The sequence below is a fragment of the Chiroxiphia lanceolata genome, chromosome 28, assembly GCF_009829145.1.
Source record: "Chiroxiphia lanceolata isolate bChiLan1 chromosome 28, bChiLan1.pri, whole genome shotgun sequence".
Taxonomy (NCBI): Eukaryota; Metazoa; Chordata; class Aves; order Passeriformes; family Pipridae; genus Chiroxiphia; species Chiroxiphia lanceolata.
Window position 1 is genome coordinate 3,247,156 of NC_045664.1, and position 13,245 is coordinate 3,260,400.

A 13,245-nucleotide genomic window follows, 5' to 3' on the forward strand; every position below is an offset into this window, starting at 1 on the left:
AAGGAAAGCTTTGGGGTGACTTAACTGTGGCTTTCCTTCCAGGACCTGAAGGAGCTACAGGAAAGATGGAGAAAGACAGTTTACAAGGGCCTGGAGTGCCAGGACAAGGGGGAATGTCTTCCCACTGCCAGAGGGCAGAGATAGGTGGGATATGGGGGAGAAATTCCTCCCTGGGAGGGTGGGGAGGCCCTGGAAAGGATTTTCCAGGGAAGCTGTGGCTGCCCCATCCCTGGGAGTATCCAAGGCCAGGTTGGAGCAACCTGGGCTAGTGGAAGGTGTCCCTGCCCATGGCAGGGGTGGCACTGGATGAACTTTAAGATCCTTTCCAACCCAAACCACTCCAGGATTCCATGACTCTTCCCCAGCTTTATATTCCTGAGCAGGGTCTGGAATATCCCTTGGGTTAGTTGGATCAGCTGTCCCAGCTCTGTCCCCTCCCAGCTTCTTGTGTCCTTCCAAAGCCTTTCAAAGCAGGAAAGGCCTCGAGGTTGTGCAGCCCTGCTCAGCAACACCAAAAACTTCTCTCGGTGTTAACAGCACAGATTCAAAACCCTGTGAGCAAAATTAACTCTGTCCCAGCCAACCACACTGGAAAATTCAGCTGAGGAATAAACAAGATATACAAGATAGAAATTAAAATGCCTATTGCCTGGAGAATGTATCCATGTGCTTGGAGAAATTCGGGGGAAAGATTCAGTGTGTCCAATTCAGTGTTTAACTCCCAAAAGGCAATGTATAATTTGCTTTTGTAGCTGTGTGAGGAGATGGAACAGCAGCAGCTTCCTGGAGTCTCACCACAGGGATATTTAACCTGGGATGGGACTCTCCAAAGTTAAGCAAAAAGCTGGATTTTATCCATCATTTCAGCCCTCAGACCTGCTGAGCCAGAGGTTTGTGCTCCAGTTTCTGCTCCAGTTTCCAAGCTGGCCAGTGCCTTGGTTTGGATTCAGAGCCTGGGCTGCAGCTTTCAGTCTGCAACACCCTCAGCCCTCTCCTCCATCCCAGAGCTCCTTTTAAGTCCTGGTTCAAGAGGAGGAAAAGGAGGAGGGAAGGGAAAGGGGTAAATCTCAGCTGAGACTCTGCACTTACTGTTAATTTTCACTTCGTGCCAGGGGGAGGAGAAGGATTTAACCCTTTCCTCTGAGACAGGGAAGCTGCCCCAGGAAAAGTGAAGGGAGAGAGGGTGAGAAAATCCATCTGCTTGCCCTGAGCATCCCCCAAACCCCGAAGACAAGGCAGGCAAAGGGAGTGAGGACAGAAGTCTGAGCAGCCTCACCACAGAGGGGGGAAACCGAGGCACGGAGGGGCAGAGGGGTTTGCCCGGGCTTGCCCAAGTGCAGTGCAGGGCTGAGCTCTGCTCTCATGAAGTTCACAGCCTGCAAGACCTTTTTTCCCCCCGTCTGTTTAAAAGAGGAACTTAGAATTCCTGAGACGAATTATTCATTTGTCCGGAGGGGGGGTGGGTGGGAGGGGTGAAGGTCGAAATTATCGTGCAGCCTCAGATCCCTGCCAGGCACAAAAACGCACGAGAGGCAACAAAAAAACCCCGAAGGTAAAAAACTCACTGTTGTTGTTCAGAAATAAAACATAAACAGTCACGCACCCCGTCGCCTCCCCGGGGTGTGCTGAGGGTCACAGTTACACGGAAGATGCTCTGGGAGGGGAGATTAGAGCCTCGCTCGCCCCCTCAGTCCCCAGTAAGGACGGGTGAGGAGCAAACAGATGCTGTGTCAGACAGGGCACGGGTATTTCAGGGGTCTGAACCGTCCAGCACGTGCCGCAGGAAACGCTCGCGTTGAGTTCCCCCCCGGCTGTGGTTGATAAAACCGAATTTCCCCAGCCGCCAGCCGTTTATTGCACCGTCCTCTGCGGGCAGCTTGGGCTCCCATCTCCCTTCTCCCCGCGGCCGGGGAGCTGGAGGCCGGCCAAGCTCCTGCTCGAACCCTCACGCTTCGGTTTATTGTCCACTTGCAACAGAGCCGAGCGAGCTAAGGGAGGGATTTCTGTATCCCAAAAAATCACGGTGGGTCCCTTCTTCTCCCTGGTGTGCTGGATTTCCCCCCGGTGTGCTGTGCTGCAGCCTCCTGGGAGGGTCCTGCTCCGGAGGGAGCTGTGGGATGAGCGGGCTGCGGCTGATAAGGACGGGGAGCTGCTGGGAGGTCTGTCCTTGGGCGATAAACGAGCACCCCTTTCTCGCCCGTGACCGGAGCCTGCCCCAAAATCTGCCTTAAATGGAAGCCCTGGCACTGCTGGGATGGAAATTCTTGCTTGGAGAGCAATGACGCGTCTGCCCGGGTGTCCCTCGAGGAGTGGGAGAGGAGCAATCCTAACCCTGCTGGAGCTTAAATCCCCGCGGGCTGGACACAGAGCCGCCCTTGTTTGGAGCTGCCTAAAAATGTTATCTCTGTGGTTTATCGGGGCAGATAACTCAGGGCAATTCTGTTAATGGGGAGACTGAGAGGGAGGAAGAAAACACTGCGGCTTCCTAGCAAGTGTTTGGCGGCAGGAGGGTGAGCCCTCGGGGTCTGGATGAGGATTGACCTCCCGCTGCCGGGATGTGGCTGAGGGACCGGTATAAACTGTGGGGCCAACTGGGATACCCCGTTCCCGTGTCCCCCTCGCCCCACAGAGCCTCTTCCCACCTGAGTTTGTGCACAGCCCTGGAGAGCATCAGGTTGATTTTGCAGAGAAAGGACAAACAGGCTCCTTCCCCGTTTCATTTGCATATGCAAATGCAGCGGACTAGCATTTAGCCCTAGTCCTAGAACTAAGTCTAGCTCTAGTTCTGCCCTAACTGAGAAATTAGCTGTTCTCTGAGGACCCAAATGACTCAGCTGGAGTCAGTGGTGTCCAGAGCACGGGACACATGGTTTTGGTTTAACAAAAGGCCCTGCATACTTTTGGGGCTTGTAATAGAAGCACCCACCCAGGAGAAAGGTGGGAATTCGTCTCCTTGAAATCACACTTCAGCTTCGTTGTCCTCGTTAGCGCCATAGACGAGCTCAATAATTCTCTCTGCAAGGAGAGAACCGGGTGTCCATTGCCTCGTGGTCACCAAAGGGAAAGTGCTTCCCAAATATTCAAGCCTTGAGTGGATTAACTCCAGCCCTAGTGACCCTGTTGGATCTGAGGAGCCTCTCTGCCTTTGTCCCTGGCTGCCGCTGATGCCCCAGTGACACCCAGATTGGCAAATAGCTGAGCCCTTTCCCTGGTGAGCAGCATTTGATCTGCTCAGCAGCACTTTCCCTGCAGTCCTGGCACCCATTTTGAGGCTCTCACCTGCCGATTCCTCTGCCTTGGGCGCTGCTTAGGAAAGCGGCGGCACTAAAAGTGATTTATGCGCAGCCCCTGGTGACGGGTGAGTCACAGGGGAAGGTGGGGGGCAGGGAACGCACACCCGGATTAGTTAGCTCGGAGTTCAGGGCTAGGAAAAGATTAACAAAGACTCCACCTCTGCCTCGGCTGTTTTTTTTTTTTTTTTTTCATGGAATCAGAAGCCTGGAATGGTTTGTGTTGGAAGAGATCTGAAAGCTCATCTTGTTCCACACGCTGAAGGTGAAAATTTAAGACCCAACGTATTTTGGACCAGAGTGACTTCTATATAACTTCTAAAAGCAATTACTGTGCTTTAAAAATAGGATAGTAGTCCATGAAAACCAGAACCACACTACACTGCTACTTCCCCTAAATGATGTGGAACAACACAGGAACTATATAGGAGCACAATCCTGAAAAATCTGCCCCGAGTTTAAACCAAATAAAAGCTTTACTTTAATCCACACTGGCTTGTGTCACCAAGTCACTTCACATCATTCACATGGAGGCAGAGGAAAAAGAAAAGTTTTCTCCATTTCAAGAGAATGTTAAATCACTTCAGACTATAGAATCACAGGAAGGTTTGGGTTGGAAAGAACCTTAAAGCTCATCCAGTGCCACCCCTGCCATGGGCACCTTCCACTAGCCCAGGTTGCTCCAAGCCCTGTCCAACATGGCCTTGGACACTTCCAGGGATCCAGGGGCAGCCACAGTTTCTCTGGGCAACCTGTGCCGGTGTTTAACCACCCTCACGGGAAAGAATTCCTTCCCAATGTCCCATCTAACCCTGTCCTCAGGCAGTGGGAAGCCATTTCCCCTTGTCCTGTCACTCCACCCCTTGTCCCAGGTCCCTCTCCAGCTCTCTTAGAGCCCCTTCAGGCACTGGAAGGGGCTCTAAAGTCCCCGGTGCCTGTCCTTCCTGAAACCCTCGTGTCCTTCCATTCCAACACTCAGAGCAGCCATCCCAGCACATCTCCACCATCCCAGTAAGATCAGACTTCCACTGGAATCCTTTCCCTCACACACTGCCCCGATAACGTGCAGCAGCCGAGCTGTTGGTGTGGCGGCAGAAAGTCCAAAGGTTTTACCACTTTTCCCTGTTTTGGCACCCTGAGCGGCCGGAAGATCGTAAGAGATTGTGGCTTTGCTCCCTCTAGGATGCTGAGTAATGGGGAAAAAATGCAAGATGGAGAAGCCAGAGCAGCACCCCTGGGAAAACCGTTCCTGAGGGTTCCTACCTAAACCGCGATTTCTGAAGCTGATTTTGAAGAGAACGAACCGCGAAAATAAAGTGCGGTAAAAACCAAAAGTTTTGAGAAAGCGAGTTCTGACAAACCTGGTCCCCTGCTTGTGGTTTACTCGGTCGCGACACGGTCACGAGGAGGTTTCGCCGGCGAACCTGTGCTGGGAGTGTCTCGCAAGCGCTTCCTCCTCCTCCGCCCCCGTCCCTCCCCGAGCGTTCATAAGCTCTGCCCCGGCCTCGTTTCATCGATTCTCTGACTCACCGCGGTCGGAGGAGGTTGTCCCGTCCCGTCCTGGCCTGGCCGAGCCGCTCCCGAGCCTATTCCGAGCCTGTCCGCTCCGTGCCCGCTCCGTGCCCGCTCCGTGCCCGCTCCGTGCCCATCCATCCCGCTCCGCTCCCACCGCGCACGATGTTCTGCACCCCCCGACGGCTCTGCCTCTTCCTCCTGCTGCTCCTCGCGGTACGTGGGGACGGGGGTCGGGCGTGGGGACCCCCCGGAAGGGGGTTAGGGGGGTTCCCGGCCCCCGTCGGGGCTGCCCGGTGCTGTGGTGACATGCCCGGACTTGCTGCGCCGTCGAGGGGCACGGAGCGCCGGGCTGGGCCGGGGTCCAGCGAGGGGAAAGAGGGGGGAGAAAAGTTTGGGGGCTGCCCTGGGCTGGGGTGAGGGTTTAACCGAGCGGGGGGGGGGGGCTGTGTGAATAGGGGGGGAGAGGGAGGGTGCGGGTTTACCCGAGGGGGAGCAGAGGATAAGGGAGGGGCGACTGTGCGGGGAGGGAGGGTCGGGGGGTAGCGGCTCCTGTGAGTCGGGGGGAACTTGGGGCTACGGGGGGGCTCATCTGCCCCAGGGCCATGCGGGAGCACGGGGGGGCTCACCTGGGGGGGCTACGGGGAAAACGGGAGGGATGTGGGGGCTCACCTGGTCCTGGGGACTGGGGGGAGGGGGGTGGCCGAGGCGATGTGCCCAGGGGGCTCACCTGGGCAGGTGAGGGGGTCAGGGGCTTCACGTGGGTAGGGCAGGGCCGGGGGAGAGGAGCAGGGCCGGGGGGCTCACCCCAGCAGGTTCAGGGGGCACAGGGAGGTGCGGGGCTCGGGCCGGGGGGCGCGGGGGAAGCAGCAGCGTGGAGGTGGAACGAGAAGGGTGGTTTCAGCCGTGCGGGGCAGCGGGCACGGAGGGCACGTGGGCTCCGAGCGGCGGGAGGCTTGACCGGTGGCTGCCGGAGCGGGAGGAGCGGGGATTTCCACCGCTGCGCTCCCGAGCCTTGTTGGCCGTTCGCTCTCGGGATTCCGGGATAGTTTTCCTCATCGGCTGCGGGCGGCTCTGGGCTGCCCGGGGCAGGAATGCTGCCTCTTCCAACTTGCCGAGTGATGTCCAAACCCTCGGCACCGCTGTTTTTTAGGATGGAAAATCCCGTTTGCGCATATCAGATTTCCCCATATATGGATTGGGCGTTGCTGCTGTCGAAATACCTGAACTCTCTTCTCACCTGGAGTCAGGGGGGATCCTGCCCTGAGTTTTATCCCGGGGCTGGCCTGTAATCCCCCTGCAATGAGGGAGCCCAGCGGGCACGTGGGAGCTGCTCCCGCCCTGGATTTATTCCCACTGACAGCAGCACTGCCCGAAACAGGTTTTTAAAGAGAATCAGCTGATCTTCCAGTTCCTTCCCTGTATTGTTTATCAGAGTTTATTCAGATTGGCCGCAAAAAGTCAGGCCTCACTAAGCCCAGCAGCTAAGGGCACACTCTGAATAGTCTGGGGGTTTTAAGTTTTTATCCCCTTTTTTTAATAAAAGGAGAGGGGAGCTAATTGGGAGGGTGATCATAGGACACTGTGGCCATGTGGCTTTTGTTGCATCATGCTGGACCCTGGCCACGGGCTGTCCAGGAGGGATGAGCCCGTTGATCTCCACGTGTGTGTTCCCAGGAGCTCACATTCCATTGAGGGAAGTGCAGGGGGAAATCCCTGCGTTCATTCATTCAAACCTGTGCCCTGGGACCAGGCCTGTCTTGTGTCTGGCACCTCTTTTGTCCCTGGGCCTCTCTTGCTGCCCTCAGGGGTTGTGTGTCAATGCTTTGTGAATGTTCAGTGACTGTCAGGAGTTCGGCCAGGGGGAATCTCTCCTCTGCTGCAGGGTCCAGCTCCTTCCTGGGATCACTTCAGGAGAAAAATGAGGGGTGGGAGAAGGGAAAGTTCAAAGCTTGATGCTTCCCAGTGCTTTTTCTCCAGACTTGATCATCCAGAAGGATGGGATATTGAGGATTCCTCCGCCTCGAGGCAACGTGGTTTTCTTGGGTTGTTTACTGGGGGTGAAAACTGAATTCTCCTGAATTCTGTCATGTCTTGCCCATGGCTGGTTTCTCCCCGATGGGTTGGTCAGGGCAGCAAGGTGCTGGGGGCTGATAACCTTATCGTGCACTTGTTGCTCTTACATGTAAAGCAATGAAATCCTCTGTCCAAGGGGACTTCCCAGACAGCAGATGACACTGTCTTGTTGCTGTGACCACCCTCACAGCCCGGCAGAGTTCGGGGGGGGGAAGAAAAGATGGGGTTTTTTCCCATGGAGACAACATGGAAGTGGGACAGGTTGTCCCTTCACTTCCACCCACCGGAGTGGGTGAAGCCCTGAGAGCTGCTCGTGGCTGGAGCTCCTCAACTGGGGGAAAAAAGCACTTTACAAACTTGCAAAGCCTCCCAGCTGGAGGAAGGAGAAGCAGAGTGTGCTGGTTGAAAGGAAACCGGCGGGAGAAATGAACCCAACTCAAGAGAGATCACAAGTCAAGAGTTGCAATTTACTGAAAGATTACAATAAATACAGTGATACAGAGAAAACCTGGTGTTAAGCCCCAAAGACAGATGTATAACCCAGCACCCTGGGACATGAACACAACGGGGTTTGTCAACCCCTGTACTGAGCACCACATGGCCCCCCTGGGTGCACAGAAAAAGGAAAGAAAAACCTGTTGGTCCAGGTCATGGTCACAGTGCTGTTGGAGTAAGAATCACAGTCTGGTCAAGAGTGGCAGTTCTGTTGGAGTTCTGGTGCCAGAAGTCCCAAAACCCCAAGATTATATCTGCCCAGGTTCGGGTGGGAATGTCCAGTACCTCCCCCGGGGCAGGGAGTTCCAGAGTGGGTGATTTAACTCCTTGAGCCACAGGATATTTTTGGAATCTTCGGTGATCCAGGTGTTGCAGCTGCCTGTTGTGCCAGTCCAGTGTGGCAGAGATGCCCCCTCAGGCTGGGGGTGAAGGTGCTGATGCCTCCCCGGAGGGGAGTTATCACAGCAGAGTCATTAGTGTGAAGACAAGGAAACACTCCTGGCAGAGTTCTTTGAACACCCAGCTTGTAGCCTGAGGTGCCAGGTGTGCCCTGGCCCTGCTGCAAGTTATTACCCATCCATCAGAAATGACAGACAGGGTGTAGAACACACACTTTTGGTTATACCCACGTGGTGATAAACTGCTCCTGGCCCCTGTAACTGGGACACAGCGCCAGAAGCTGTTGGAGGGATGTGGATTTGATCCCTCCAAGTCCAAGGCTGGACATGGAGGGGGTTCCCAGGCTGGCTGGGGCTCGGGGGCTCTGTGCTGTGGTGCTGCTGGAGCTCAGTGCTCCCCGTGGCTGGGCTGGTCTCAGGGCTGCTGTTTGTGGCTCTGCATCACCCTCTGCAGCCCTGTGACCACCTGAGGCTGGTCTTGGCACTCACATTTCTCCCCATCCAAGGGTGGGAAGTGTCCAGGGTGGGTGGGGGATCGGAGCTGTGCTGAGCTGTTGCTGTGGGGGCTGGTGACGAGGCGACAGGACGGGACAGGACTGGCTGGCGTCTCTATTGTTCTGCCTTTCCAGGCAACTTCTGACTCACCGGAGAAATATTTGCTTTAAGAGGCAGATTTTGTGCTCCCTGTTTGAGAGGGGAAGGGAAAAGTGCCTCTTCCAGGCTGTCACTGTTTTGATACCTCATTCCCTACCAACAGTGGAGGGGTGAAGGCTGGAGGTGGGGGTAGGTTTATACCCCCTGATACCCGGGGAGCAGCTCTGTGCTGGCTGAGAGGCCAAGGGCATCGTCCCCCTTGGGTTAGGATTAGGGCACATTGGGGACATTGGGGTACCCTAAAGGCCTCCCAGACACAGAGGGGCCGAGGGGCTGATCCAGCCAGGGGTTGTCCTCCTGCAGCTGGAGTGACCCAGCCAGGGCAGGAAGAGCTGAGCCGGCAGAAAGGGCGGGCAGAGCCGGCGGAAACGTGGCTGTTGTGTTCCTGATCCACAGCAGGATAACAGGGATAGTAACGCAGAAACACGAGGCCCTGCTGTCCCCTGGGAGCCTCGAGCAGTCCTGTGGGCACAGGAGCCATGTACCAACCTTGACACGGGGCTGGTTTCCTCCCACAAACCTGTTCCTCCTCCCTGCCCTTCCCTTCAATTCGGGGCTGTTGGTGCGCTCAGAAATTGGGGAAGGAAAAGGGGTCTGGTGTTATTCTGAGGAAGCGTTAGGGAGTGCTTTGCCCTGCTGATAACCTGGCATGGGGGAATCCCCCTGCAAACACTGTGCCAAGGAAATACACCCCTGGTGCAGGGGAGGTGCCCTTTGCCTGCATCCAGGGCACATCTGGTCACTGGCCCTGGTGGCTCTGAGCTGTCCCAGAGCACACTGGGCACAGCAGCTCTGGCCCTTCTCTTCCTTCCCCTGCCCCGTGGACTTGGGGTGGTTTCTAACCCAGGTTGTTCTGCATTTTTTGACAGAGAGCTGCTTTTGGAACTGATGCAGCAGCACTGAGTAGGAGGGACGATTTGGATCCCTTGGACCCAAGTGGGGGAGGGACATATTTGTACTACGTGCCAGAAAAAGGTCTCCACTGCCAGCTGTGTCCGCAGGTAGGATGGTCTCAGTGATCCCATGTGCAGCCTCACCGTGTTCCTGTTGGCAGAGCCAGCGGGGCCATGCTCTTTGTGAGGGGCAGCTCTCCCCTGCTCCACTGTCATGGATCTAAGGACTCATTATTGGAATATTTCCCTTTCGCTGATTCCTCGTTTGCCTCTGAGCTTCGCTGGCAGTGCAGTGACAGAATCACAGAATCATCCAGGTTGGACCATCGAATCCAACCTGTGCCCCATCCCCACCTTGGCACCCAGCCCAGAGCACTGAGTGCCATGGCCAGTCCTTCCTTGGACACCTCCACCACCTCCCTGGGCAGCCCATTCCAACATTTAATAACCCTTTCCATGAGGAAACTCCTCCTGATGTCCGACCTGAGCCTCCCCTGGCACAGCTTGAGGCCGTTCCCTCTCCTCCTGTCCTCTGTTCCCTGGCAGCTCCCCCCTCCTGTCAGGGGGTTGCAGAGCCAGAAGGTTCCCCCTGAGCCTCCTTTTGTCCAGGCTGAGCCCCCCCAGCTCCCTCAGCCACTCCTGCTGCTCCAGCCCCTTCCCCAGCTCCGTTCCCTTCCCTGGACACGCTCCAGCCCCTCAATGTCTCACCATGAGAGGCCCAGAACTGGGCACAGCCCTCGAGGTGCCCCAGAAGTGCCACCACAGGGGGACAATCCCTGCCCTGCTCCTGCTGGTCACACTGGTTTTGATCCAGGCCATTGGCTTTCTTGGCTGGCAAATCACCCCCCTCTCTGCACAGACATCTCCTCCCTGTCCTGTGTGCTCAGAGCTGCCCTTCCTCTTGCAGGCACCCACCTTGTAAAGTCCTGTGAAGAAGAAAATGGCTCCAGCACGTGTTTGCCCTGCAAGGCTGAGGAATTCATGGATTACCCGAACGCCTTCCACTCCTGCCATGAATGTCTGAAGTGCAGGGAAGGTATTAGCCAGCGGGGAATGGGGCAGTGCTGGCTGATGGACACCTGCAGTGACCCCAGAGGGTGGCTGGGAGCAGGCTGGGTCTGGAGCTGGTGTAGCAGCTCGTGCCAGACCTGCCTCTGTGTCCAGGGCAGCGTCCCCTGTGCCAAACTTGGATGTGAGACCTCCACAAGGACCAGGAGGACGAGGCCTGGTGGCACTGGAGGCTGCTGGTGGAGCCTGATCCAGGCACTGCTTTTCCCTTGGTGTGGGCAGGTGTGGGGCAGGAAAGGGTGAGGCTGAAACCTCAACAGGAGGGAGTGACTTGGTCTTCCCGGGGCTTGGGACGCGCTCGGGGTCGTTGATGGGAAGGAACAGGCACAGAACCGTGTCTCCTGTCGCCCACAGATCAGGTGGAGCTGAGTCCCTGCCAGGCCACCAAGAACACAGAGTGTGCCTGCAAGGAGGGCACCTTCTGCGACCCAAAGCTCCCCTGTGAGATGTGCCACAAGTGCCAGACCCGGTGAGTTGGGGGGCACAGGGGGGTCCATGCCAGCAGCTCAGCTCCAGCTGCTGAGCCTGCCCTGTCTCCCCCTTTCCCAGGTGTCCCGAGGGCCAGGTGGTGCTGTCTCCCTGCACTCCTTACAGTGATCTCCAGTGTGGTCCTGCCCAGGGCACTGGCTTCAACTGTGAGTGGGGAGGGAAGGTGGGCTGAGGGATGGAGGTGGGAGCTGCTGCCGAGGGGACTGGGAGCAGCTCCCACACCCCTGGTTTCTGTGCTTTAGACCTCTGGATTATCATCCTGGTGGTGATCCTGATCCTGTTCGTGCTTGTGCTCCTCATCTGTAAGTACTGCTGCTGTTCCCCAGGTGAGCACCGGGTGCAGGGGACCCCCAGAGCACTCACCTGGGCCGGGGGCTCTGCAGTGGCATGGGCTGGGTGGGAAGAGGGACCTACCTGGGCAAAGAGGGATCACAGCACTGTTTCCATCTTCCAGGGAAGGGGAGGAACCTGACGTCCTACAGTTTGAAGGTGAGCTGCTGGGATGGCAGCGGGGTGGTGGCTCTGTTTGTGGGGCTGGGGTGAGGTCCCCCGTGCCCTCTGCTCCCCACTTGGCCTGCAGCTCCTGAGGAGGCTGGAGGAGCAGGGGGGTGAGTCTCACCCCTGCAGGGATGTGGTGAGGGGCCAAGCACAGGAGGGTCCCTGTGTGCTTGCAGTGCCCTCACAGTGCCATGAGCCCTTCCCCTGGCAGAGGTGCTGGCACACCCAGGGTGCCCAGTGGAGACCCCAGGGTGAAGGGAGGGCTGTGCTGTGCCAGAGCTCCTTCAAGCTCGGGATAAGCAAGCGAGCCATGCCCTTGAGCCCACGGCAGGGGGGATGCTGCCATCAGCATCCCTGCAGGGCTGCTGGGAGTGGGGACCACCCAACAGGGTTTGTGCTTCTCTCCTGCCCCAGGATGCAAGCAACCTGATGCAAAAGCTGAGCTGGTGTGGGAAGGGGAACATGGGGACACAGGACAACAACCTCAACGAGCAGCGCTCCCGGGATCCACCACTCCCCAGGGCCGAGGAGTCAGAGGTACAGAGTGACCTCTGCCCAAGCTCTGATGCTTCCCTCTGCCTTCCCCAGGCTCATCAGCCTGGGGGGAATTCAGGGATGGAGCATGGTATCCACAGGGAGGTGGAGAGGGGTCTTCTGTCCTTGTTCTGGGTTCAGGACTGAAAATCCTGCTCGTTGCAGTCGACTGCCAGAGTCCTCTGTGGGTTTAATGCTGCTGAGCAAACAGCTTCTCTCCCTGGCTGGGACCCACGAGGCAGCTCTCCCTGCTCGTGGCCTGCTGCCATCCCAGAGCGAGGAATCCATGATGTCCTGGGGGTGGAGGGTGGTGTCCTGCCCCAACAGCCCCTGGACAGAGGGAGAGGGTCTCCAGTCCCCTCACTGGGGGACTCAGGGACAGCATTTGTGCTGGGGCTTGGTGGGTGCTATAGACATTGCCATTCCAGGAGATGCTGCCGATTGCCCCTTCTCCCAGGCCGAGACCCAGGAGGGATCTGGTTCCACAGACAGGGAAAGAACCCATTCTGGGTAAGTGCTGAGGCCCAGCGGATGTGCTGGGGGGCAGAGGGGGTGAGATTTCTGACCCAGCTGCCCGTGCTCTGCCCCGTTCTCTGAGCTTTCCCCTTCCCCCTCCAGCGCTGCGAAGCACTTTTTACATCTTTGCTGGAATGAAATTCATCTACTGGAAGAAATTCGGCCGAAGCCTCAACATGCTGGAGAACGATCTGCCCTTCGACCGGTCACAGGACGCCTTCTATGAAATGCTCAACAAGTGGCTGGAGAGAGAAGGCTCCAAAGCCTCTGTGAACACGCTGCTGGAGACCCTGGACCAGCTCGATCTCCGTGGGGTTGCAGACGACATCTCCTCCGAAATCATCAAGAAGGGATTATTTAAATCCGAAGGAGCTGAAGAGCAAGGGGGGCCCTGCGACTCCGTTCCTTGACCTAAAGCTGTGAACTACCTCCTGGGACACACGAATTGTAGCTGCTGATAGCTCTGCCATTGCAGAGCTCAGCTCAGCCAGGAGGAGCTCATCCTCTCGTGAAGCACAAACTTCATGGTCCCCTGTTGCAGCTGCAGGGGCTCCATGTTGGTGCTGCCTTACGAATGCCAAGTGCTTTCTTGGTTTCACTTGGTCATTCACTGGTTAGTTGCTGCTAAGTTGTTTTTTTAAGGTAGTTACGTTAGTAGTTCTGCTTGCTGTTCCAGTTTGAAAGTGGACTTTGAGGGGAGAGTGGGAACGATTTATTTGCACTATGATCACTGGGGTTGCTTAAGAAAAGGGACAGTGCAGGGGTCATCTAGTCCAACCCCCCTGCTACAAGAAGGGAGATCTTCCACTAGATCAGGTGGCT

The 13,245-nt window shown here is 56.8% G+C and overlaps 1 protein-coding gene across 3 annotated transcripts; it reads left to right on the forward strand.

The window, feature by feature from the left end:
• The first annotated feature begins 1,844 nt into the window (after positions 1 to 1,844).
• On the forward strand, positions 1,845 to 12,911 carry LOC116799539 (tumor necrosis factor receptor superfamily member 10A-like). 3 transcript variants are annotated; one of them, XM_032712758.1, is made up of 11 exons: positions 1,845 to 2,023; positions 4,473 to 5,018; positions 9,295 to 9,422; positions 10,221 to 10,354; positions 10,741 to 10,855; positions 10,936 to 11,021; positions 11,118 to 11,201; positions 11,330 to 11,364; positions 11,788 to 11,910; positions 12,336 to 12,417; positions 12,526 to 12,911. In XM_032712758.1, exons 2-11 carry the CDS (start codon positions 4,968 to 4,970, stop codon positions 12,831 to 12,833), a joined length of 1,146 nt encoding a protein of 381 aa, XP_032568649.1. In that variant the 5' UTR covers positions 1,845 to 2,023; positions 4,473 to 4,967; the 3' UTR covers positions 12,834 to 12,911. The 3 variants fall into 3 exon arrangements, with proteins under 3 accessions (XP_032568649.1, XP_032568650.1, XP_032568651.1); XM_032712759.1 differs by lacking the exon at positions 1,845 to 2,023 and having other exon boundaries at positions 4,382 to 5,018; positions 11,118 to 11,177; XM_032712760.1 differs by lacking the exons at positions 1,845 to 2,023; positions 4,473 to 5,018 and having other exon boundaries at positions 9,026 to 9,426; positions 10,226 to 10,354.
• Positions 12,912 to 13,245: the final 334 nt, after the last annotated feature.

Bases quoted from the DNA above. Each gene is read 5' to 3' on its own strand.
- LOC116799539 (XM_032712758.1), top strand. From the start codon at position 4,968: ATGTTCTGCACCCCCCGACGGCTCTGCCTCTTCCTCCTGCTGCTCCTC. The intron at 5,019-9,294 runs GTACGTGGGGAC...ATTTTTTGACAG, and splicing joins TCCTCCTGCTGCTCCTCGCG to AGAGCTGCTTTTGGAACTGA. The intron at 11,365-11,787 runs GTGAGCTGCTGG...CTCCTGCCCCAG, and splicing joins TGACGTCCTACAGTTTGAAG to GATGCAAGCAACCTGATGCA.